Below are 24,323 nucleotides of genomic sequence, written 5' to 3'. Positions count from 1 at the left end.
CATCCAGGGGTGGAGTGTAGTGGCAATCTCAGCTCACTGCAAACTTCACCCTCTAGGTTCAAGCAGTTCTCTGCCTCAACCTCCCGAGTAGCTGGAATTACAGATGCCCGCCATCACGCCTGGCTAATTTTTGTATTTTTAATAGAGATAATGTTTCACCATCTTGGCCAGGCTGGTCTTGAAGTCCTGACCTCATGATCCATGATACACCACCACCCCTGCCCCGGCCTCCCAAAGTGCTGGGATTATAGGCGTGAGTCAGCATCCCTGGCCTTTTTTTTTTTTTTTTTTTTTTTTAGCATTTTCATCCTTTCTGTCACAAGAGTATGTTTCAGGGTCTAGTTATGCCCTTTTCTATGCTAGTGAATTTTTAATCTGTGAAAAGTACTAAAAATTATTGCAGTTCTGCAACAACAATAATCATTAGTTTTTAAAAAAAAAAAGAAACACTTTTCAGAATTTATTGTATCTCTTTATACCCACTGGTAAAATAAAGTCAAGATATATTTAAATTCTTTCTATCCTATTTCGTGACTTTTATTCCTATTTTCTGTTGGTATAGTTTTAAATTTAAATGTCATCTCAGATAACATAAGAAAAATGATTTTTTATTTTATTTTTTATGAGAGCATTTGGAAAATGAAATGTTAATTATCTGGAAAAATAAAATATTTTCTGCTTTATAGTTTCCACAACCCTCAGTAGATTCTAAAAATAGAAAACCAATAGAGAGCATTTATAGGTTTTTTTGTAAATAGTATTTGCTATAGAACAAAACAGTGTGACTATACCCATAAAAAAGAAGTATAATCATAATCACTAACTTTGGACCTCTCAAGTCATCAGGTATAGAAAACTTTTATTTTGCTCTTATTATATACTAGGTACTATTTTAAGCTCCCCCCGACACCTGCCCAGGCTGGAGTGCAGTGATGCAATCTCAGTTCACTGCAACCTCCACCTCCCAGGTTCAAGAGATTCTTAGGCCTCAGCCTCCCAGATAGCTGGGATGACAGACATGTGCCACCATGCTCAACTAATTTTTGTATTTTCAAGCAATTCTCATGCCTCAGCCTCCCAGGCAGCTGGGATGGCAGGTATGTACTACCGTATCCAGCTAATTTTTGTATTTTTGGTAGAAATGAAGTTTTACTATGTTGACCAGGCTGGTCTCAAGCTCCTGACCTCTAGTGATCCATCCATCTCAGCCTCTCAAAGTGCTGGGATTACAGGAGAGAGTCACCAGGCCTGTGGCTTTTAAGTCTTTTACATTTGTTTTAAGTCTTTTTAGGTCTTTACAATTGTTTTAAGTCTTTACATTTGTTTCATTTGTTTAAGCTTTGTGGCAGCTGTATAGAATATGTATCATTATTTTCATTTTTTTGATGATGAAACCAAAGCATAAAGATATTAAATAACTAGCCTTAGGTCACATAGCTATGGCACACTCACTCAAATCCAAGTTTTACAATTTTTTTCATCGTCTCTTCCCATATTCTCCTACTAATATGCTGTTTATGGTAGCTTGCACTACTATTCCACTTTACCCTTGCCTTCTGATGTTGGCTTTATTGCAAACTTTTTTTTTTTTTTAAAGCAAAGTCTTGCTCTATCAGTCAGGCTGGAGTGCAGTGGCGCAATCTCAGCTCACTGCAAGCAACCTCCGCTTCCTGGGTTCAAGCGATTCTCCTGCCTCAACCTCCAAGTAGCTGGGATTACAGGTGCCTGCCATCATGTCCAGCTAATTTTTGTATTTTTAGAAGAGATGGTATTTTACCATGTTCGTCAGGCTGGTCTTGAGCTCCTGACCTCAGGTGACCTGCCTGCCTTTGTGACAGGGTAAAAGCCCCATAAAACTGCATACCTCGGCTTTCTGCTGAAACTGCTCCTGTAACCCTAATGTGACAGGCAAGCAGTCCAAACCCACGCCGTCTTGGCCCCTGCGACTTGTAATAAGTAACTAAGTACTGTAATTTCCACCCTACCCAGGCAATGTGTAAACTAAGGCTTGTGTTGACTTCTGGGAACCACTTAACTATCACAATGTCCAAAGCCCCTCACCCTCACCCCCAAGGTGGTTTATGGGCATAAAAGGTCTTGACACCCTCCTTTCAGGGCCACAGATTGGAGAGACACAAGTCCTCCATGGCCACCGGCAATAAAGACCCTGCAATTTGGCATACTTTTGTCTTGGTGTTAACTTTCTATGCTCGCTCCAGTATAACACCTTGGCCTCCCAAAGTTCTGGGATTCCAGGCATGAGCCACTACGCCTGGCCAGCAAACTCTTATTTTTTTTGTATTTATCTTTTTGTTTGTTTGTTTGTTTTTGAGACAGTCTTCCTCCTTTGCCAGGCGCCAGGCTGTAGTGCAGTGGCGCAATCTCGGCTCACTGCAACCTCTGCCTCCCAGGTTCAAGCAGTTCTCCTGCCTCAGCCTCCCAAGCAGCTGAGACTACAGGCACGTGCCACCACACCCAGCTAATTTTTGTATTTTTTTTTTTTAATTTTTGTATTTTTAGTAGAGACGGGGTTTCACCATGTTGGCCAGGATGGTCTTGATCTCTTGACCTCGTGATCCGCCCGCCTCAGCCTCCCAAAGTGCTGGGATTACAGGCGTGAGCCACCGCGCCCGGCCTATTTGTTTTTGAGACAAAGACTTGCCCAGTTACACAGGCTGGAGTACAGTGGCACAATGACAGTTCACTGCATCCTCCACCTCCCAGGCCCTCAGCCTCCAAGGAACTGGGACCACAGGCCTATACCACCACACCCCAGCTAATTTTTTTAAAAGAAATATAGAGATGGGGTCTGACTGTGTTGCCCAAGCTGGCCTGTAACTCTAGGCTCAAGTGAGATCCTCCCACCACTGCCAACCAAATGCTGCATTACAGACATGAGCAACAACACCCAGCTGTATTTTTTTTTTCAGATATCTTTTTATATTGTTTTAATGACAATTATGGGGAGAGATTAGATGCTAGTGTTTAATCCATCACGATGTGCTAGACATGAATACATTCTTCACAAGGAACATATATTGTCACATTTTGGGTGGGCATAGTGGCTCACGCCTGTAATCCTAGTACTTTGGGAGGCCAAGGCGGGTGGATGATTGAGGCCAGGAGTTTGAGACCAGCCTGGGCAACATGACACAACCCCGTCTATACTAAAAATAGAAAAACTGGCTGAGCATGGTAGCATGCTCCTGTGATCCTAGCTACTCAGGTTGCTGAGGTGGGAAGATCGCTTGTGTCTGGGAGGCAGAGGTTGCAGTGAGCCAAGATCATGCCACTGCACTCCAGCCTGAGTGAGACTAAAACAAAATAAAACAAAACAAAAAGTAGTCATATTTAAACCAATAGTGGTTACTGGTTTTTGGATAGATTGTGACTTACTATTTATTATTTTTATTTTATTTTATTTTTTGAGATGGAGTCTTGCTCTGTCGCCCAGGCTGGAGTGTAGTGGTGTGATCTCAGCACATTTCAGCCTCCACCTCCCAGGTTCAAGTAGTTCTCCTGCCTCAGGAACTACATGTGCCTGCCACCACGGCCAGTAAATTTTTGTATTTTTAGTAGAAACAGGGTATTACCATGTTGACCAGGCTTGTCTCGAACTCCTGACCTCAGGTGATCAACCCATCTCAGCCTTACAAAGTGCTGGGATTACAGGTGTGAGGCACCGCACCCAGCTTGTGACTTATTATTTATGTTGTTTATGTTGATAGAACCATGCTTTTCTTAGAAGACTACAGTTATTTCCATGGCTGAGCTTAGAAATTATTTGTTACATATTTCTGATTATTCCTTGTTAATACTATATCAAAACCTCTTAGTATTCCTCTATACAGTTATCTTTCTAGACTCCGAAGTCAAAAAGATATAAATCTAGGTTAATGCCTCCCTTTTCTTCATCAACACACACACTGTACATCTACCTTGCTGTCTACCTTGTCATTATTTACCAAAAATACATTTGAGTGCCAGATCCTGAGAATATAATGGTGTACTACAAGTAATCCTTCATCTTATGAGGCTCTTGATGGTTTTTTATAAATTCTACCCTCTGAATATCTTCTTTCTATACTCTTTTAGCCCTACTACCAAATATTTAGTTTAATCCCTTGTATACATTGGTGCAAAAGTAATTGCGGTTTTTGCCATTAAAAGTAATGGCAAAAACCGCAATTATTTTTGCACCATAAAACTAATGTCATTACTTTTAATGGCAAAAACCGCAATTACTTTTGCACCAATGTAATTTTTTTTTTTTTTTTTTTTTTGTGGACTGCATCAGAACCTTTCTGTTATAGTAATCTCAGTTTCACCTTCTCTCCAGTCGAGGCTCTGTTGCAATAACACTCAACTATGTGTATGCATGAGAAACTCTGATAATGTTTTTTTAAAAAATATCTGACTACTCTCAAATACTGTTTTCTGAATAGGTTACTTGCCAATCTCTTATCAAAATCGAAAATGGACCTACCTTTCTCTGAGGATTTGTGGTTCCAGGAATTTAGACTATAAATATATACTTGGATATGTTTAGATTCAGATATGTTCATTGCAGCATTTATGAATATTTAAAACTTAAAACATTCTACATGTTCTTCTACAGAGAACAAAGGCATAGGTTCAGATATGTTCATTGTAGCATTTATGAATATTTAAAACTTAAAACATTCTACATGTTCATCTACAGAGAAACAGTTAAATACCGCAGGATAAAGGATGAGAAGATTACTATATACATAGATTTAGTTGAAAATTATTTTTGAATGTTCCATAAGAAATATTAACAGTGCCTTTTTCAGTAGAAAACTAGAGATCTTCAGTGGGTAAAAAAGTTAATTTGAATTGTACACCAGTTATATACTGTTCGATATTTTACCATGCACATCTAATGCTTTTTAAATTAAAATACAGGCTGGGCACAGTAACTCATGCTTGTAATCCCAACATTTTGGGAGGCTGAGGCGAGCAGGTCACCTGAGGTCAAGAGTTTGTGACCAACATGTCCAACATGGTGAAACTCTGTCTTTACTAAAAATACAAAAATTAGCTCGGCATGGTGGCACACACCTGTAGTCCCAGCTACTTGGGAGGCTGAGGCATGAGAATGACTTGAACCTGGTAGGCAGAGGTTGCAGCGAGCCAAGATTGCATCACTGCACTCCAGTCTGGGCAACAGAGTGAGACTCTGTCTCTAGAAAATAAAATAAAGTTAAAAACAATTGCTGGGCGCAGTGGCTCATGCCTGTAATTTCCAGTACTTTAGGAGGCCAAGGCAGGTGGATCACCTGAGGTTTGGAGTTCAAGACCAGCCTGACCGACATGGAGAAACCCAGTCTCTATTAAAAATACAAAATTAGCCAGGCATGGTGGCACATGACTGTAATCCTAGCTACTCTGGAGGCTGAGGCAGGAGAATCGCTTCAACCTGGGAGGCAGAGGTTGCAGTGAGCTGAGATCATGCCATTGCATTCCAGCCTGGGCAACAAGAGTGAAACTCCGTCTGAAAAAAAAATTAAAAAATTATTTAGCAATGAAAAATTGAGAAGTGATTTTATGAAATGTATTATTTATAATAGCACCAAAAACATGAAATACTTAGGTATAAATCTAAGAAATGTGCAAGATCTGTATACTGAAAAATATAAAACATTAATGAAAGAAATCAGTCTGGGCATGGTGGCTCACATCTGTAATTCCAACATTTTGGGAGGCTGAGGCAAGAAGATCACTTGAGCCCAGAGTTTGAGACCATCCTGGGCAAGATGGCAAAAGCCTGTCTACAAAAAAAATTTTTTTAGATTAACTGGACTCTGTGGCATGCACTTGCAGTTGCAGCTACTCAGGATGCCAGGTTGGAAGGATTACTCCAGCCTAGGAGTTTAAGGCTACAGTGAACTGGGATTGTGCCACTGCACTCCAGCCTGCGCAACAGATGGAAACGCTATCTCAAAAAAAAAAGTTTGAAAAAACCCAATTTTTTTTTTCAGAAACTTATCTGAATTTTTTATTTTATTTATTTTTTTATTGCATTTTAGGTTTTAGGGTACGTGTGAAGAACATGCAAGATTGTTGCATAGGTACACACATGGCAGTGTGATTTGCTGCCTTCCTCCCCATCACCTCTATCTGGTATTTCTCCCCATCCTGTCTTTCCCCAACTCCTCACCCCCCGCTGTCCCTCCCCTATTTCCCCCCAACAGACCCCAGTGTGTAGTGCTCCCCTCCCTGTGTCCGTGTGTTCTCATTGTTCAACACCTGCCTATGAGTGAGAACATGCAGTGTTTGATTTTCTGTTCTTGTGTCAGTTTGCTGAGAATGATGGTTTCCAGGTTCATCCATGTCCCTACAAAGAACACGAACTCATTGTTTTTGATGGCTGCATAATATTCCATGGTTTATATGTGCCACATTTTCCCTGTCCAGTCTATCATCGATGGGCATTTGGGTTGGTTCCAGGTCTTTGCTATTGTAAACTGTGCTGCAGTGAACATTCGTGTGCGTGTGTCCTTATAGTAGAACGATTTATAATCCTCTGGATACATACCCAGTAATGGGATTGCTGGGTCAAATGGAATTTCTATTTCTAGGTCCTTGAGGAATCGCCACACTGTCTTCCACAATGGTTGAACTAATTTACACTCCCACCAACAGTGTAAAAGTGTTCCTATTTCTCCACATCCTCTCCAGCATCTGTTGTCTCCAGATTTTTTAATGATCACCATTCTAACTGGCATGAGATGGTATCTCAATGTAGTTTTAATTTGCATTTCTCTAATGACCAATGATGGTGAGCATTTTTTCATATGTTTGTTGGCCTCATATATGTCTTCTTTTGTAAAGTGTCTGTTCATATCTTCTGCCCACTTTTGAACAAGTTTGTTTTTTTCTTCTAAATCTGTTTTAGTTCTTTGTAGATTCTGGGTATCAGCCCTTTGTCAGATGGGTAGGCTGCAAAAATTTTTTACCTTTCTGTTGGTCGCCGATTCACTCTAATGACTGTTTCTTTTTTTTTTTTTTTTTTTTTTGAGACGGAGTCTCGCTCTTGTTACCCAGGCTGGAGTGCAATGGCGCGATCTCGGCTCACCGCAACCTCCGCCTCCTGGGTTCAGGCAATTCTCCTGCCTCAGCCTCCTGAGTAGCTGGGATTACAGGCACGCGCCACCGTGCCCAGCTAATTTTTTTGTATTAATAGAGACGGGGTTTCACAATGTTGACCAGGATGGTCTCGATCTCTCGACCTCGTGATCCACCCGCCTCGGCCTCCCAAAGTGCTGGGATTACAGGCTTGAGCCACCGCGCCCGGCCATGACTGTTTCTTTTGCTGTGAAGAAGCTGTGGAGTTTGATTAGGTCCCATTTGTCTATTTTGGCTTTTGTTGCCAATGCTTTTGGTGTTTTGATCATGACGTCCTTGCCTACGCCTATGTCCAGAATGGTTTTGCCTAGATTTTCTTCTAGGGTTTTTATGGTGCTAGGTCTTACGTTTAAGTCTTTAATCCATCTGGAGTCAATTTTAGTGTAAGGTGTCAGGAAGGGGTCCAGTTTCTGCTTTCTGCACATGGCTAGCCAGTTTAGTTTTCCCAACACCATTTATTAAACAGGGAATCCTTTCCCCATTGCTTGTTTTTGTCAGGTTTGTCAAAGGTCGGATGGTTGTAGATGTGTTGTGTTGCCTCCGAGGCCTCTGTTCTGTTGCATTGGTCTATATCTCTGTTTTGGTACCAGTACCATGCTGTTTTGATTACTGTAGCCTTGTAGTATAGTTTGAAGTCCGGTAGTGTGATGCCTCCCACTTTGTTCTTTTTGCTTAGAATTGACTTGGCTATGCGGACTCTCTTTTGGTTCCATATGAAGTTTAAGGTGGTTTTTTCCAGATCTGTGAAGAAGGTCATTGGTAGCTTGATGGGGATAGCATTGAATTTGTAAATTACTTTGGGCAGTATGGCCATTTTTACGATATTGATTCTTCCTAACCATGAACATGGAATGTTTCTCCGTTTGTCTGTGTCCTCTCTTTATTTTGTTGAGCAGTGGTTTGTAGTTCTCCTTGAAGAGGTCCTTTATGTTCTTTGTTAGTTGTATTCCTAGGTATTTTATTCTCTTTGTAGCAATTGTGAATGGCAGTTTGTTCTTGATTTGGCTCTCTTTAAGTCTGTTATTGGTGTATAGGAATGCTTGTGATTTTTGCACATTGATTTTGTATCCTGAGACTTTGCTGAAGTTGCTTATCAGTTTCAGGAGATTTTGGGCTGAGACGATGGGGTCTTCTAGATACACGATCAAAAAGTTGAATAAATACTTCACCAAAGATGGGTGGCAAATAAGCACATGAAAAGAAATTCAGTATCATTAGTCATTTAGTCATTGGAGAAATATAAAATATAACAATAAGATGACATTACAAATCTATAAAAAGGCCAAAGAAAAAAACAGTAATAACTAGTAATAATGCTAAAAGGATACAAAGCAGTTGAAACTCTTATGCATTGCTGGTGGGAATGCAAAATAGCACAGCCATTTTGGGAAATATTTAGGCAGTTTTTAAATAAAGTTACATATACACTTATATGACAAGGCAGCCCCTCTCCTGAGTGTTTATCCAAGTGAAATGAAAACTTAGGTTCACATAAAAACCTATTCTTGAATGTTTGTAGCAGGTATAATTGCTAAAAATTACAAATAACTAAAATATCTGTCAGCTGATAAATTTATAGAAACAAATTGCAGCACCTCATACAACAGTATACTTCTCAGCAATAAAAATGGAAGGAGCTGGTGACAGAACAACAATGGATGAATTTGGGCCAAGTGTGGTGGCTCATGCCTGTAATCCTAGCACTTTGGGAAGCCAAGGCAGACAGATTGCTTGAACTTCAGGAGTTTGAGACCAGTGTGTGCCACATGTCGAAACGCCATCTCTACAAAAAATTAGCTGGGCGTGGTGGTCCACCTTTTTTAGTTTCAGCTACTTGGGGGGGCTGAGGTGAGAAGATTGCTTGAGCCCAGGAAGTGGAGGCTGTGGTAGTCGAGATTGCACCACTGCACTCCAGCCTGGGTGACAAAAGGAGACCCTGTCTCAAAAAAAAAAAAAAGAACATGGTCAAATTTCATATGCATTGTACAGAGTCAAATACACCAGATGCACATGACTACCTACTGTATGATTTCATTATACATTCTTGAAAAAACAAAACTATAAAGGCAGAAAACAGATCTAGGGTAGGGCAGGGGGCTTTGAGAAATGATAGAAATTTCTATATCTTGATTGCTTTGGTGGTGATATGACTTCATTTTTTAATACAGAACATTATGTTAAAAACAGGACATTTTTCTATATATAACTTAATTTTTTAATAAAGGATGCAAATAAAAGGAGAAGAGTAATTATTTCTCACATTTAATGAAGGTCATTTGAAAGCCAAACCATTTTGTATTTTCAGGTTTAGAAAACAATCAGACCTGGCTGGGCGCGGTGGCTCATGCCTGTAATCCCAGCACTTTGGGAGGTGGAGACGGGCAGATCACCTGAGGTCAGGAGTTCGAGACCAGCCTGACCAACATGGAGAAACCCCATCTCTACTAAAAATACAGAATTAGCTGGGCATGGTGGCACATGCCTGTAATCCCACCTCCTTGGGAGGCTGAAGCAGAAAAATCACTTGAACCAAGGAGGCGGAGGTTGCGATGAGCTGAGATCGCGCCATTGCACTCCAGCCTGGGCAACAGGAGTGAAACTCCATCTCAGATAGATAGATAGATAGATAGATAGATAGATAGATAGATAGATAGATAGATAGATAGATAGATCCGTCTCAGATAGATAGTTCGATAGATAGATAGACCAAAACACAATCATATAAATAAAAACATAATGGAAATTTCTGAACCAAGATCCATAGGAAAGATTGATGTAATCTAATCTTCTTGTATTTCAGTTCTCTGATCTAAAACTCAAAGTTACATAATTATTGTAAAAATTACTTACTTAAATTAAAATATATTTTTTTTAACTTATTTTTCTGTTGACAGAATATTCAGGTGTGTAACATGAACATTTGTATATTTTTTTTAAATCTTCATAGGTCCTTAAAAGGCGTGACTAGGGCGAAGTACATCTCTCTCTGAAGACTACATGTGGTGCAACACCATTTTTTTTTCTTGAGATGGAGTATCACTCTGAAGCCCAGGCTGGAGTGCAGTGGTGTGGTCTCAGCTCACTACTACCTCCGCCTACCGGGTTCAAGCGATTCTCCTGCCTTGGCCTCCCAAGTAGTTGGGATTACTAGCGTGTGCCATAACACCCAACTACTTTTTGTATTTTTAGTAGAGATGGGGTTTCTCCATGTTGGCCAGGCGCTTGTCTTGAACTCTTGACCTCAGGTGATCCACCCACCTTGGCCTCCCAGAGTGCCAGGATTACAGATGTGAGCCACCAGGCTGATCTCAACCTCCTGACCTCAAGTTTTCCACCCACCTAGGCCTCCAAAAGGTCTGAGATTATAAGCATGAGCCACCACGCCATGCCACAACACCATTTTTTAAAGCCCCCAAACTAGCAAAATTAATGTATCATCTAATATTGTATATATGTCATAAAGCTGTATTTTTCAAGAGCAGGGGCATGAATTACATAACGTTTAATACAGTCGTTTAGCTGTGGTAAAGAATAGGGAAAATGTTTATTAGGTGGATGCAAAGTTATTGGGATTATACTAGTTCTTAAATTTGATGGTCTGTTCATGTGTTTTCTTATGCTTTACAATTATTTTTGATGTATCGAATATTACATTTTTAAAGCTAACAAGGAACAGATAGGGTCACTTCCCTTTGCTGTTGCTATAGTCATATTTCTAAAACATCTGAACATATTACTCTTTTGTACATTTCCTAACATTTTTAGGATAGCATCTAGATTTTTTTTCATAGTAAGGTGACCATATGAGTATTCTTTTAAATGAAAATTATTTTAAATGAGTATTCTTTTAAAAGTGAAGGAATACTACAAATGATTATTCCAGGAAATAGGCATAAACCAGGATGCGTGATTACCCTCCCTCCTTTAAAGCCCTTGTGATCCAGTTTCTTCTGATCCAGTCCGTTTGTGCTTACAGTTAGGCTGTATCATCCTGTTCACAGTTTGTCAGTCAAGCATTCTTTGAAATTTCCATTGCTTTCCTCATATTGTCCCTTTGTTGCCATATTAAATCTTACATATTTTCTGTCAAGATTTAATATAGGTGGTTACTTCTCTAGGAAGTTTTTCTTAACCATTGTCATTCTCTCTCCCTGGCCAAAATGTGAGTCCTTCTTCTTAGCTGTCAGCTCCTGATCCTGTATGTGTATATTTTATAAAAACCAATTATTATTAATAAACTGCTGTAGTTGGTACTTATTTATCTTTTCATTAGATATGGGAATATATTTTAATCCCATGGGCCTAGTGGAAAGCTTATGTACTGAATAAATACCTGTTTGAAAAACAATGACAGTTCAGATACTGACAAATTGCCATCTTTCATTTCGGTATCTTTTAAATGAATGCTGCTTTATATCTTCATATATTTATATCTTAGAATATTTATATACTAAGATTATTATATACATCTGTAAAATTATCTTATGCTTTGCCTCTGTGTGTGTGTGTATGTGTTTGTTTTATTGTGGTTTAAAAAGCATAACATGAGGATTAAAAAAAAATTTTTAAGAGCTGGGTCTCACTATGTTGCCCAGGCTCATCTCAAACTCCTGGACTCAAGCAATCCTCCTGCCTGAGCTTCCCAAAGTGCTGGGATTACAGGAGTAAGCCACTGTGCCCAGCCTTCTTAATAAATTTTTAAGTATACAGCACAATATTGTTAACTATAAGCAGAGTGCTCCACATCAAATCTCTAGTTTCATTTTAATGTATAAGCTTTTTTCCTATATTAGTGGGTTTTTTTGTTTTGTGTTGTTTGAGACCGAGTCTTGCTCTGTCACCAAACTGAAGTGCAGTGGCGCAATTTCAGCTCACTGCAGCCTCTATCTCCCAGGTTCAAGTGATTCTCCTGCCTCAGCCTCCCGAGTAGCTGGGACTGCAGGTGCTCACCACCACACCCAGCTAATTTTTGTATTTTTAGTAGAGATGGGGTTTCACCATGTTGGCCAGGATCGTCTTGATCTCTTGACCTCGTGATCCACCCACCTTGGCCTCCCAAAGTGCTGGGATTACAGGCATGAGCCACCACGCCCGACCTATAAGCTTTTTTTCTATATTAATGTTCCTAACCATTTGTCATTTCTTTAAATACTTTACCAGTAGGAATTTTATTATATATATCATATTATGTGATATATAAATTTTCTTTCTTTGTATATAATCAGAATTGTTAGTTGTTTTCCGTTACTTTTTTCTTTTCTCATAACGTTTCCTTTCCCTACATTTCCTAATTATTTAAATATTCAGCGTTTTCTTCTAATAGCCTTATTTTTTTAGATTTAAATCTTTGAGATTTGTTTGCACAAGTCATTCATTTCATTTTGATTTGTTCTTCAAGTAGTTATTCTTACTTTGTATTAGAAGTATGCCCACTGTTTTATGAGGATCATGATTCTGTCTGCACAAAAGTGTCACGTTACTGTTTTAATGGTTTAAGATGGTTTAGGTGTTGTGCACATTGTTTGGATAACCATTTGCTTGTGTTATTCTCAGTTTGCAAGGTCACCAGCAGAAATTGCTCATTGATTTATTTTGAGCCGATCACTCAGAATAGAGATAGCAAGATCTTGTTTGATATTACAGCCTATAGTGTGTTCAGGGAGAAAAAGCTAGTGTCCATGAACTCTTAAGAATAGAACTGAGGTTTTGTGATGTGAACTCCTGGTTCAGTGTGCCTCCCACTATACGCCAAACCTCCTTTTGGAGATAAATATAAAGCGCTATTACAGGCCAAGTGCAGTGGCTGACGCCTATAATTCCAGCACTTTGGGAAGCCAAGACCAGTGGATCACCTGAGGTCAGGAGTTCGAGACCAGCTTGGCCAACATGGTGAAAGCCCATCTTTACTAAAAATACAAAAATTGAGCCAGGCATGGTAGCACATGCCTGTAATCCCAGCTACTCTAGGCTGAAGCAGTAGAATAGCTTGAACCTAGAAGCCAGAGGTTGCATTAAGCTGAGATCACACCATTGCACTCCAGCCTGGTCAACAAGAGCAAAACTTTGTCTCAAAAAAAAAAGAGAGAGAGCGAGAGATTACAAAAAGAGAGTATAATCTCTACACCAGACTGCTGACATATGATTTTTCTTTTTACTCTTCCTTGTTTCCAATACTTGGAATTTATATGTAAGCTTGACAGTAAAATTTCAGGGTCTTGAATTGCCAAGGATTAATGTGCGTTAGCCTGCTTCATAATCCATTCTTTGAGAAATCTTTTAGTTCTTTAAATTTCAGAAGTTAACCTTTTACTGCTTGAATTTTTTACTTGAGTTTTTCACGCTTCTAATGATAGTTTTTATTTTTTAATTTATGATGGTGTCCTACTAATAATACAGTACATTGGATAATTCCCCATTTCCTAGAATTTATGAATCTTTTCTCTTTACTGAATCATTTGCTACTTTATTTCACTTAAGATTTGCATCAGTGTGCATTTCTTAACATTTCCTTAAAAGTGTTACTGTGAACTTTACTCTGCCATATTATTTTTAATTATTATACAACAAAATTGACTGATTTTTCTTTTTATGTACAGTCTTAAGAATTTTAACATGTTTAGATTTTTATAGTCATCACCACAATCAAGATACAGAACAGTTTCCTCATCCCAGAAGACTTCTTCATGCTATCTTTTTATAGTCATATGCTCATACTACCTGAAACTCCTGGACATCAGTGATTTGTTTTTCATTACTATAGTTTCGTCTTTCTAAGATTTTCAAATAAATACAGTCTGTAATCCTTTAGAGCATAATGTCTTTCGCTGAACATAATGTGTTCCCTGAAAATAATATTTTTGAGATTAATTTAAGTTGTGTGAGTCAAAGTTGGTTCCTTTTTACTGCTAAGTAATATTCCATTGTGTGGATACATCAGTTTGTTTTATCCATCCAACCACTGAAGGACATTGAGTTGTGTCCAGCATTTGGCTGTCGTAACTAAGTCTGTCATGAATATTTGTATACACATTTTTTTCTGAACATAAATATTAATTTCTATTAAGTAAATGCCCAGGAGTAAAATTGCCAGGATTTATGGTAAGTATATATTTAATTTTATTTAAAACTGCCAAACCATTTTCCAGAGTGGCTATACCATTCTGCATTCCTGCCAGCAATATATCAGCTTTGAGCTTCAGTTATTGTGTATCCTCACTGGTACTTGATAATTTTTAATTTTTACTTTAGCTATCCTTCTAAGTATATAGTAGTATAGTAGTATTTCATTATGCTTTTAACATATTTTTCTTTTTTTTTTTTTTTTTGAGACAGAGTCTTATTCTGTCACTTAGGCTGGAATGCAGTGGTGCGATTTGGGATTACAAATACCTGCCACCACACTCAGCTAATTTTTTGTATTTTTAGTGGAAACATTGTCCACCACATTGGCTGGTCTTGAATTTTTGGGCTCAAGTTATCCACCCACCTTGGCCTCCTAAAGTGCTGGGATTACATGCATGAACCACCACACCCAGCCTAACATATTTTTTCCTAATACTAAAGATGTTAAGGCTGGGTGCATTGGCACACACCTGTAATCCCAGCACTTTGGGAGGCCGAGACAGGTGAATCCCTTGAGTCCAGGAGTTTGAGATCAGCCTGGCCAACATGGCAAAACCCTATCTCTACTAAAAATAAAAAAATTAGCTGGGCGTGGTAGCACACATCTGTAATCCTACCTACTTGGGAGGATGAGGCATGAGAATGACTTGCAGATGGGAGGCGGAGGTTGCAGTGAGCTGAGATCACACCACTCCACTCTGGCCTGGTGACAGACAGACTCCGTCTCAAAAAAAAAAAAGAAAAAGGCTGAGCGTGGTGGCTCTTGCGTGTAATCCCAGCACTTTGGGAGGCCGAGGCAGGTGGATCACCTGAGGTCTGGAGTTTGAGACCAGCCTGACCAACATGGAGAAATCCTGTCTCTGCCAGGTGAGGTGGCTCACGCCTGTAATCCCAGCACTTTGGGTGGCTGAGGCGGGCAGATCACAAGATCAACACCACCCTGGTCGCGACACGGTAAAACCCCGTCTCTACTAAAAAAAAAAAAAGAAAGAAACCCAGTCTCTACTAAAAATATTTAAAAAATTAACTGGGCGTGGTGGTGCATGCTTGTAATCCCAGCTACTCAGGAGGCTGAGGCAGGAGAATTGCTTGAACCCAGGAGGCGGAGGTTGCAGTGAGCCGAGATTGCCACTGTTGGACTCCAGCCTGGGCAAAAAGAGCAAAACTCCATCTCAAAAAAAAAAAGAAGGTATTTTTTCATGTGTTTATTTATTTGTCAGCCTTATGTCCTCTTTGCAAGAGCCATATTATTTATTTGCATCTAAAGGCTCATTTTGAAGAGGATGTTAATTGTCACTCATATTAACCCAGTCTAAAAATGATAGACTAGTATTGACTATCAGATACAATTAAGTTTAGTTCACTGTTTTATGATGCACATGTTCACTAAAAAGTTTGAGCTTTCTTCTATTTAAGGTCCCTTGCCAAAAGAAAAGTAGAAGAGTCCACATTTTCCACTGTCATGTGAATTTTCAGAATTTTAAACATATCTTATAGGTGTAGATAATATGCATGTATACACACACCCATATGTGCATAATCATTTTCCTTACTGTTATTCTCTAGTCTTAATTCATACTTTGTTTTCCATGTAAATTTAGTTTTCTAAACTTAAACATTTCAGAAGCTTTATGTTAATAAAATTAATCTTCAAGATGTGTAGTTCCTGTCATTAGCCACAAGCTGAATGATTCTCACTGATTCAACCAGTTAATCAGAGATAAAAAGCTATAGTTCTTTTAAAGAGAGAAAAGCAATTATCAAGAAAAGGGGCTAATAAGAATTTTATTTTGATTAAAGTAGTGCTGGCTGCTATAATCAATTAATTTCAAAATCTCAGAGCTTAACACAGTAGAAATTTATTTCTCACATTCATAATCATAAAGTATCATTAGGGGAAGTAGGGTGTCACTGCTCCCCCAGTCATTCAGGGACCAAAGTTTTCCTGGGGTATTGGTGTTCTGGCAGACAGGAGAAGATAGAAAGGGCACTCCTACTTCTTAATTTGCCTAGAAATGTACAATACACATTAGCGTTTCTTTCCAGGAACAACATTTTTTCATGGAAACAGGAGGACAAAGAAGGTGGGTTGGAAGAAATTATTAGTCAACAGATACTTACTGTCATCTGATGATCCTCTCCAGGCTCAGAGCAATGTTAATCAAAGGCAGGAGGAGTTTGGTACTCAAAGATTACAACAGTAGCCTGCCTTTCTCAATTTTTTATTCCTTGTTTTTTGTTTCATTTGTCCTCCAGAAAGATGAAGTTATTGAATAATGACTTGTCGACATACTAGGATAACATTGCTGATGTGAAGGATAAAATATCAAAATGGCTAATAGTAAAGCTTGAAAGGAGAAGTTCTAAATTTTGTTTTGGTGTCTGATCAGGTATATTGTTATAGAATTATGTCTGTGAGAAAGCAGAATGTTTCCCAGTCAATAAGAGCAAGCTTTTTATTTTAAGGTAATGCAGTGGAGTCCCTTTAAAAGTAAACTTAAAAGGAATACCAATGTGTGAAACAGATTGGAATGGTAATTCTTTATTTGAAACATGTAATGGGACAACCAAGTGTCTGTGTTCCCTCATAACCCCTGAAAAAAAACTTATTTAAAACTATGGAATAGCTTGAAATATTTCTAGCGTAGGATAATAGAAAATTAGAAGGAAAGAAAGTGATATTTATAATGAGTAAGACAAGGATATAACCAAAATAAAGCAATTCTTCTTCAACATTACTCTTTTCCAGCTTAATTTCCCATTGATTATTATTTATATATCACTTTTTTAGTAATTTAACAAATAGGGTTTTTTCAAATTCAAGGGAATTTTTAAAATCTTATCTTTTCTTTCCTTGCAAACCTCATTACCATTGTACTTAATACTGTAATTTAGAATTTATCTTAAGGTATCTCAGGACCCTTGAACATCTTCTAAGTGTATTAGGGTGATTTGTTTAGCACTAATGTTTATAACTTGACAGTGTTTCGATACCTATTTTCTGCATTCCGACGAGTCATTTAATTATTATGTTTAATAAAATCCTGACATCATCTGATTAACGTTGCACCAAAGGCAGCACCACTCATTCCTGTAATTCTTTTTTTCTTTCCATTTTTTTTTTCAAGACAGTCTCTCACTCTGTTGCCCAGGCTGGAGTACCTTGAAGTGATCTTGACTCACTGCAACCTCTGCCTCCCCAGTTCAAGTCATTCTCCTGCCTCAGCCTCCCTAGTAATCAGGATTTCAGACATGTACCACCATGCTTGGCTAATTTTTGTATTTTTAATAGAGACGGGGTTTTGCCGTGTTGGCCAGGCTGGTCTCCAACTCCTGACCTCAGGTGATGTGCCCACCTTGGCCTCCCAAAGTGCAGGGATTACAGATGTGAGCCACTGCACCCAGGGCCAGGTCATTCTTCATACCTCTAATTCGTAAGAGTTACTGTCAGGACACGTTGGAAACATCTTTTGCTTGAGTGATCTGAAAACTGAAAATTTATTATTTTTTTTTCTTTTTTAGACAGAGTCACACTCTGTTACCCAGACTGGTGTGCAGTGGCGTGATCTCAACTAACTACAACCTCCACCTCCCGGATTCAAGTGATTCTCTTGCCCCTGCCTCCAAGTAGCTGTAACTACAGAAATGTGCCATGATGTCTGGTAATTTTTTGTATTTTTAGTTGAGGTAGGGTTTCACCATGTTGGCCAGGCTCATCTTGAACTCCTAACGTCAGATGATCTGCCCACCTTGGCCTCCCAAAGTGCTGGGATTACAGATGTGAACCACCGCGCCTGGCCGGAAACATGAAAATTTTAAAGTAAAATCAGCTAGTCCAGGTGCAGTGGCTCACGCCTGTAATCCCAGCACTTTGGTGTATCACGAGGACAGGAGTTCGAGACCAGCCTAGCCAACGTATTGAAACCCCATCTCTACTAAAAATACAAAAATTAGCCGGATGTGGTGGCAGGTGCCTGTAGTCCCAGCTACTTGGGAGACTGAGGCAGGAGAATCACTTAAACCTGGAAGCAGAGGTTGTAGTGAGCTAAGACTACATCATTGCACTTCAGCCTGGGTGACAGAGTGAGACTCCATCTTTAAAAAAAAAAAAAAAAAAGAGGGCTGGGCATGGTGACTCATGCCTGTAATCCCAGTTCTTCAGGAGACCAAGGTGGGTGGATCACAAGGTCAGGAGTTCAAGACCAACCTGAGCAACATGGTGAAACCACGTCTCTACTAAAAATACAAAAATTAGCTGGGCATGGTGGCGCATGCCTGTAATCCCAGCTACTTGGGAGGCTGAGGCAGGAAAATCGCTTGAACCCAGGAGGCAGAGGTTGCAGTGAGCCAGAGATCTGCAGTTGCAGAGATCAAGCCATTGCACTCCAGCCTGGGTGACAGAGCAAGACTCTGTCTCAAAAAAAAAGGAAAAATCAGCTAAAACTATCAACTGCTTCCTGCAGCATTCTACTTACTGATTTCCCTTTTAATTTATCTACATATATTCACCTTTATGGTTTGGAGTGTATCAAGTGAGGAAGACAATAATTACACTAGATAAATTTACCAATTAAATAATGGAATATTGGCTGGGCACAGTAACTCACACCTATAATCCTAGCACTTTGGTCAAGGCAGGTGGATCACCTGAGATCAGGAGTTCAAGACCAGCCTGACCAACATGGTACACCCTCCATCTCTACTAAAAATACAAAAATTAGCTGGGCATCATTACAGGGCAAGCGCCTGTAATCTCAGCTACCTCGGAAGCTGAGACAGGAGAATCTCGTTTTAACTCGGGAGGCGGAGGTTGCAGTGAGCCGAGATCGCGCCACTGCATTCCAGCCTGGGCGACAGAGCGAGACTCTGTCTCAAAAATAAAATTACATAATGGAATATCAATATTAAGTGTGCTTTATTATAAAAGGATACATCATTTATTTAAAAGATGTAGTAAAAGACATATTCAAGGCCCGGCGCGGTGGCTCACTCCTGTAATCCCAGTACTTTGGGATGCCTAGGTGGACTGATCACAAGGTCAGGAGTTTGAGACTTGCGTGGCCAATATGGTGATAGCTCGTCTCTGCTAAAAATACAAAAAAAAAATTAGCCAGGCGTGGTGGTGCACACAACTGTAGTCCTAGCTACTCGGGAGGCTTAGGCAGAAGAATTGCATCAACCCAGGAGGCGGAGGTTGCAGTGAGCTGAGATTGCGCCACTGCACTCCAGTCTGGGTGACAGAGCAAGACTCCGCCTCAGAAAAGAAAAAAAAGACCTATCAAAATTTGAATTCTCTTTTAAATTACGATCCTTTATCAGTTTTACTTTCCTGATTTATCTTTCTGGAAAATAGAGATTCAAATGTCAATAAAAAATGAGAAAGTGGCCGGCACCAATGACTCAACGCCTGTAATCCCAGCATTTTGGGAGGCCGAGGCAGGCAGATCACCAGGTCAGGAGCTTGAGACCAGCCTGGCCAACATAGTGAAACCCCATCTCTACTAAAAATACAAAAATTAGCCAGGCATGGTGGCAGGCACCTGTAATGCTAGCTACTCAGGAGGCAGAGGCAGGAGAATCACTTGAACCTGGGAGATGGAATTTGCGCTGAGCCAGGATTGCATCATTGCCTTCCAGCCCAGGCAACAGTGCAAGACTCCATCTCAAAAAAAAAAAAAAAAAAAAGTAAAAGAAAAAATGCTCCTCCTCATTGTATTTAGAGAAATGTAAGTTAAAACCACTACCCATATGTAATAGAATTTCCAGACTTAAAGCAATGTGATATCAAGTGTTGGTAGAAACATGAAGACACGGCAACTGTCAATGACTAGTAGCTGCTAACAGTTTGGGAACATCTAATAACATTATACAAACACATACTGTATGATCCAGCAGTCCTATTCTTAGAGCTGGATAGGAATAGAATTTTGTCTCTATTTTCCAGAGAAACAAATATCAGAATTGAAGAAAGTAAAATTGATTAAATATTGTAACATAAAAGAGAATTCCAATTTGGATAGATCTTTTACTACATTTTTGTTTTAATACTTCATGCATCTTACTGCAATAAAGCATACCTAATAATATTGATACTCTCAAAGTGTGGGCTGTGAGTCCTTGGGGGTTTCCAGGACAGGTCCATGAAGTCAAAACTGTTTTCATGGTAAGATCAAGATGTTGTTTGCTTTTTTTTTCACTTTCACTATCTTGCAAGTGTGCTGTGGAGTATTGATGTCATACCAAGGAATATCCATGTTCTCTACAAAGGTTATTAAAATATACCTTTTTCCAAACTACTTTGTGAGACTGAATTTTCTTCATATACTTCAATGAAAACAATATATTGTAACAATGCAAAACATATGTAAGCATGTTCATTACAATATTACCCATAATGGACTAAAACTCAAAGCAGTGTAAAAGTTTATCAATGATAGATGAATAGGGGGTATTCTAAATATTACACAGAACTAAAAACTAATGAACTCTAGGTACATGCAACATATATAAATCTGAAACATGTTAAGTGAAAAAATTCAATATATATTGTATGATTACATTTATGTATTGTTCAACAGTACGCATAAAAAACTTTAGGAGTGCAGACTTAGGGAGTTAAAATACACCAATTCCCAAATCATAATAACTGTTGCCCTTGGCAGAAGAAAGATATTTTGGAAGGAGATGCTGGCAGTGTTTTATTTCTTAATGTGGGTAGTGGTTACACAGGTACTTTTGCTTTATATTCATTAAGCTTTATACTTATAAATGTACTTTTTGATATGATTATTTTCACATTAAAATACTTCAAAACAAGTAGAAATTTTTTAGAAAACGTGGGTAAATATTTTAGATTCAGATATTTCAACTATAAAATTTGGATAAAAATAAATTCATAAGTCTACTTGTAAAAAATTTCATTAAGCAAAATATTCATGACACTACATTTTTGTTTAGACATAGTGCTATTTCAGTGTATATTTATTTCCATATGTTGTGTCTTTATTCTCCAGATCTATTCGTTTGTCCTTTTTAACCAAATATTTTATACTTTCTCATTAATTATATGAAAATTTGGACTTGAAGCTTTACCATAAAATAACAACTGTGATAAATATTATTATCTTAGTACTGTGCAAACATTATATCTTTTTTTAGTTTTTCATTAAATTTTTTTTTTTCATTTGATACAGATAGTCGTGCAAGCACTGCAGTGTTCCCATTACTCGATTCTTTGGCAGTTGGTGAAAATTACAGATGGTTCTCCTTCCAAAGTAAGTAAGAGTTTCTGTAGGCAGAAGGGTTATTACTGAAATAATAACCTTGCATAACTATTTAATACTTTAGTATTAATTATTGTATAATATAAATTATTATAATGTTTAATAAAATATATTATTATTACCAGTTTTTGGTTTATCTTATGAGTAAGTATATATTACCTCTTTGGGAAGAGCCAAAATCTTCAAGCAAAAGACACATAGTTGTTTGTACATATATAGAGAGAGGTATATAGATAATATATCTACACACACAAACAGAGATTAAAAATTCTTACTAAAAAATCACTGTAGTCAACACAAGAACTTTTTTTTTTTTTTAAAAGATGGGGTTTCACCATGATGGCCAGGCTGGTCTTGGAACTCCTGACCTCAGGTGATCCGCCCACCTCGGCCTCCCAAAGTGCTAGGATTACAGTCATGAGCCGCCACGCCCGGCCGACGTAAGAACTCTAGGATATCATGCTATTAAAAAGAATAACACTGAGGCTGGGCACAGTGGCTCACGCCTGTAATCCCAGCACTCTAGGAGGCCAAGGCAGGCACATCACTTGAGGTCAGGAGTTCAAGACCAGCCTGGCCAACACGGTGAAACTTCGTCTCCACTAAGAGTACACAAATTAGCCGGGCATGGTGATGCACACCTTTAGCCTTGGGAGGCTGAGGCAGGAGAATCCCTTCAACCGGGGAGGTGGAGGTTCTAGTGAACCCAGATCATACCACTACACTCCAGCCTGGGTGACAAAACAAGACTCCATGTAAAAAAAAAAAAAAGAATACAAAAATTAGTAGGTGTGGTGCAGATGGCTGTAATCCCAGCTACTCAGGAGGCTGAGGCAGGATAATCACTTAAACTTAGGAAGAGGTTGCAGTGAGCCAAGGTTTCATCATTGTACTCCAACCTGGGAGACGAGCAAAACTCCATCTCAAAAAAAAAAAAAAATAACATCATTGAAAGGTAATAATATGTAGCTTTTGATTCTAGCATATGATACATAGGGACACAAAGTGAACAACCTTCTTGAAGTTAAAAACAACTTAAATATTGGGTAAAAAAAATTTTTTTAATGTATCCATGACCATGCAAAACAGAAAGAAAAATGTGGGCTAGGGATTAAATGAAAATAAGATGAAGAAAGCCAAAAAAGGCACTGAAGCCAGCTTTACCTTGAGGATCTTTTCTAATGTAGATAGTCGAAGGTCTTTCCAGGTTAGAATTTATCATAGGTGGCTACATCTCCTTGAAAATTTTGAGATCCTAAAGTGCTACTCTCAGCACAGGGGTGAACTACAAATAAACCCACTCCAGTTCCATTTAGGGGCTGAGGGATTATATCGAAAAGTCTGTCTTTAAATTTGTCATTGATTAGGCCGGGCGTGGTGGCTGATGCCTGTAATCCAAGCATTTTGGAGGCCAAGGTGGGCAGATCACCTGAGGTCGGGTGTTCAAGACCAGCCTGACCAACACAGGTCTTATAAATAAATAAATAAATAAATAAAAATTTATTTATAAGACAGAAACCCTGTCTTATAAATAAATAAATAAATAAATAATAAATAAAAATAAAAATTTGTCATTGATTAAAATGGGGAAAAATAAATATCCTATTAAAGTTTATAACTATGACTTAGCTTTTGCCTAGTTTTCACCTGAATTCATATTTTTATGGTAAAAAAGAAAAAGAAGTTTAGATTTTGATTAAATGTTCTATATTGGTGGTATCCCCAAACACCTAACAGAATCATATCTAAATCTCTTCTGAAGGAACTTGCCTTAAACAATTTTCCAAAAAAAAAGAAAAAAAGAATTTTCCACAAGTAAAATCTTAAAAGTGAGTACACAGCAAAAATATCACTCAAGGCTGAGCTCGGTGGCTCACTCCTGAAATCCTAGCACTTTGAGAGGCTGAGGTATGTGGATCACAAGGTCAGGTGTTAAAGAATAGCCTGACCAACATGGTAAAACCCTGTCTCTACTAAAAATACAAAAATTAGCTGGGCGTGGTGGTGCATGCCTATAATCCCAGCCACTCGGGGATGCTGAGACAGGGAGCATTGCTTGAACCTGGGTGGCAGAGATTGCAGTGAGCCAAGATCACGCCATTGCACTCTAGCCTGGGCAACAGAGCGAGACTCTGTCTCAGAGAAAAAAAAAAAAGGAAAAGAAAACAACCATGAAGAGAATCAGACAAAAAAATAGTTCACATTGGAATTACCTGACAAAAATATAAAGTAAATGTTTCAGTTATTTCATGTAATGAGAGGCTTGAACATGAGTAAAAAGCAAACATTTGATAAAGAACCAAATGAAGATATTAGTATATTTATATATCTTCAAAACAGAAGCTGCTTAACCAGTAAACATGATTAATGCATTTGCATATAGAACCAACAGTTTGATATGGAGTGTTATTTTTTCAGAGTAAGAATTTTTTTCTTTTTTTTGTGAGTAATAATTTGAGGATCTCTGCATTTAGAAAGTAGTTGGATTTTTAATTTTTTTTTAATTAGAAGAATGGTAATATATTAGCCTCTTGGTTTTTCTCTTTTGTTAGTAATTTCAGTCTTGAAAAGCAAAAATAACAGTTAACCTTTTTATTAGTAATAAAAGCCACTTTAAAACTGTATTCTAAAAATACAAAATTAGCCTGGCGTTGGTGACACACGTCTGTAATTCTAGCTATTTGGAGGCTGAAGCACAAGAATCACTTGAACTTGAACCTGGCAGGCGGAGGTTGCAGTGAGCCAGTATTGTGCCACTTGTACTCTAGC

General features: G+C 38.6%; 1 protein-coding gene across 3 annotated transcripts in view; it reads left to right on the top strand.

Moving 5' to 3' along the window:
• The window catches only part of STAG1 (STAG1 cohesin complex component), a 415,374-nt gene that overhangs the window by 328,335 nt on the left and 62,716 nt on the right, over window positions 1–24,323 (top strand). For all 3 annotated transcript variants that reach the window (XM_012451163.2, XM_064378722.1, XM_012451164.2), the window contains one exon: window positions 21,465–21,545. In XM_012451163.2, coding sequence (XP_012306586.1) covers window positions 21,465–21,545 — 81 coding nt within the window. The remainder of the gene's footprint in view (window positions 1–21,464; window positions 21,546–24,323) is intronic.

The sequence above is a fragment of the Aotus nancymaae genome, unplaced genomic scaffold (genome assembly GCF_030222135.1).
Source record: "Aotus nancymaae isolate 86718 unplaced genomic scaffold, 86718_ANA_hifiasm-v0.15.2.pri h1tg000019l, whole genome shotgun sequence".
NCBI classification, from domain to species: Eukaryota; Metazoa; Chordata; class Mammalia; order Primates; family Aotidae; genus Aotus; species Aotus nancymaae.
Note: the sequence above shows the minus strand (reverse complement) of the source record. Positions and strands in the feature narration are given on the sequence as shown.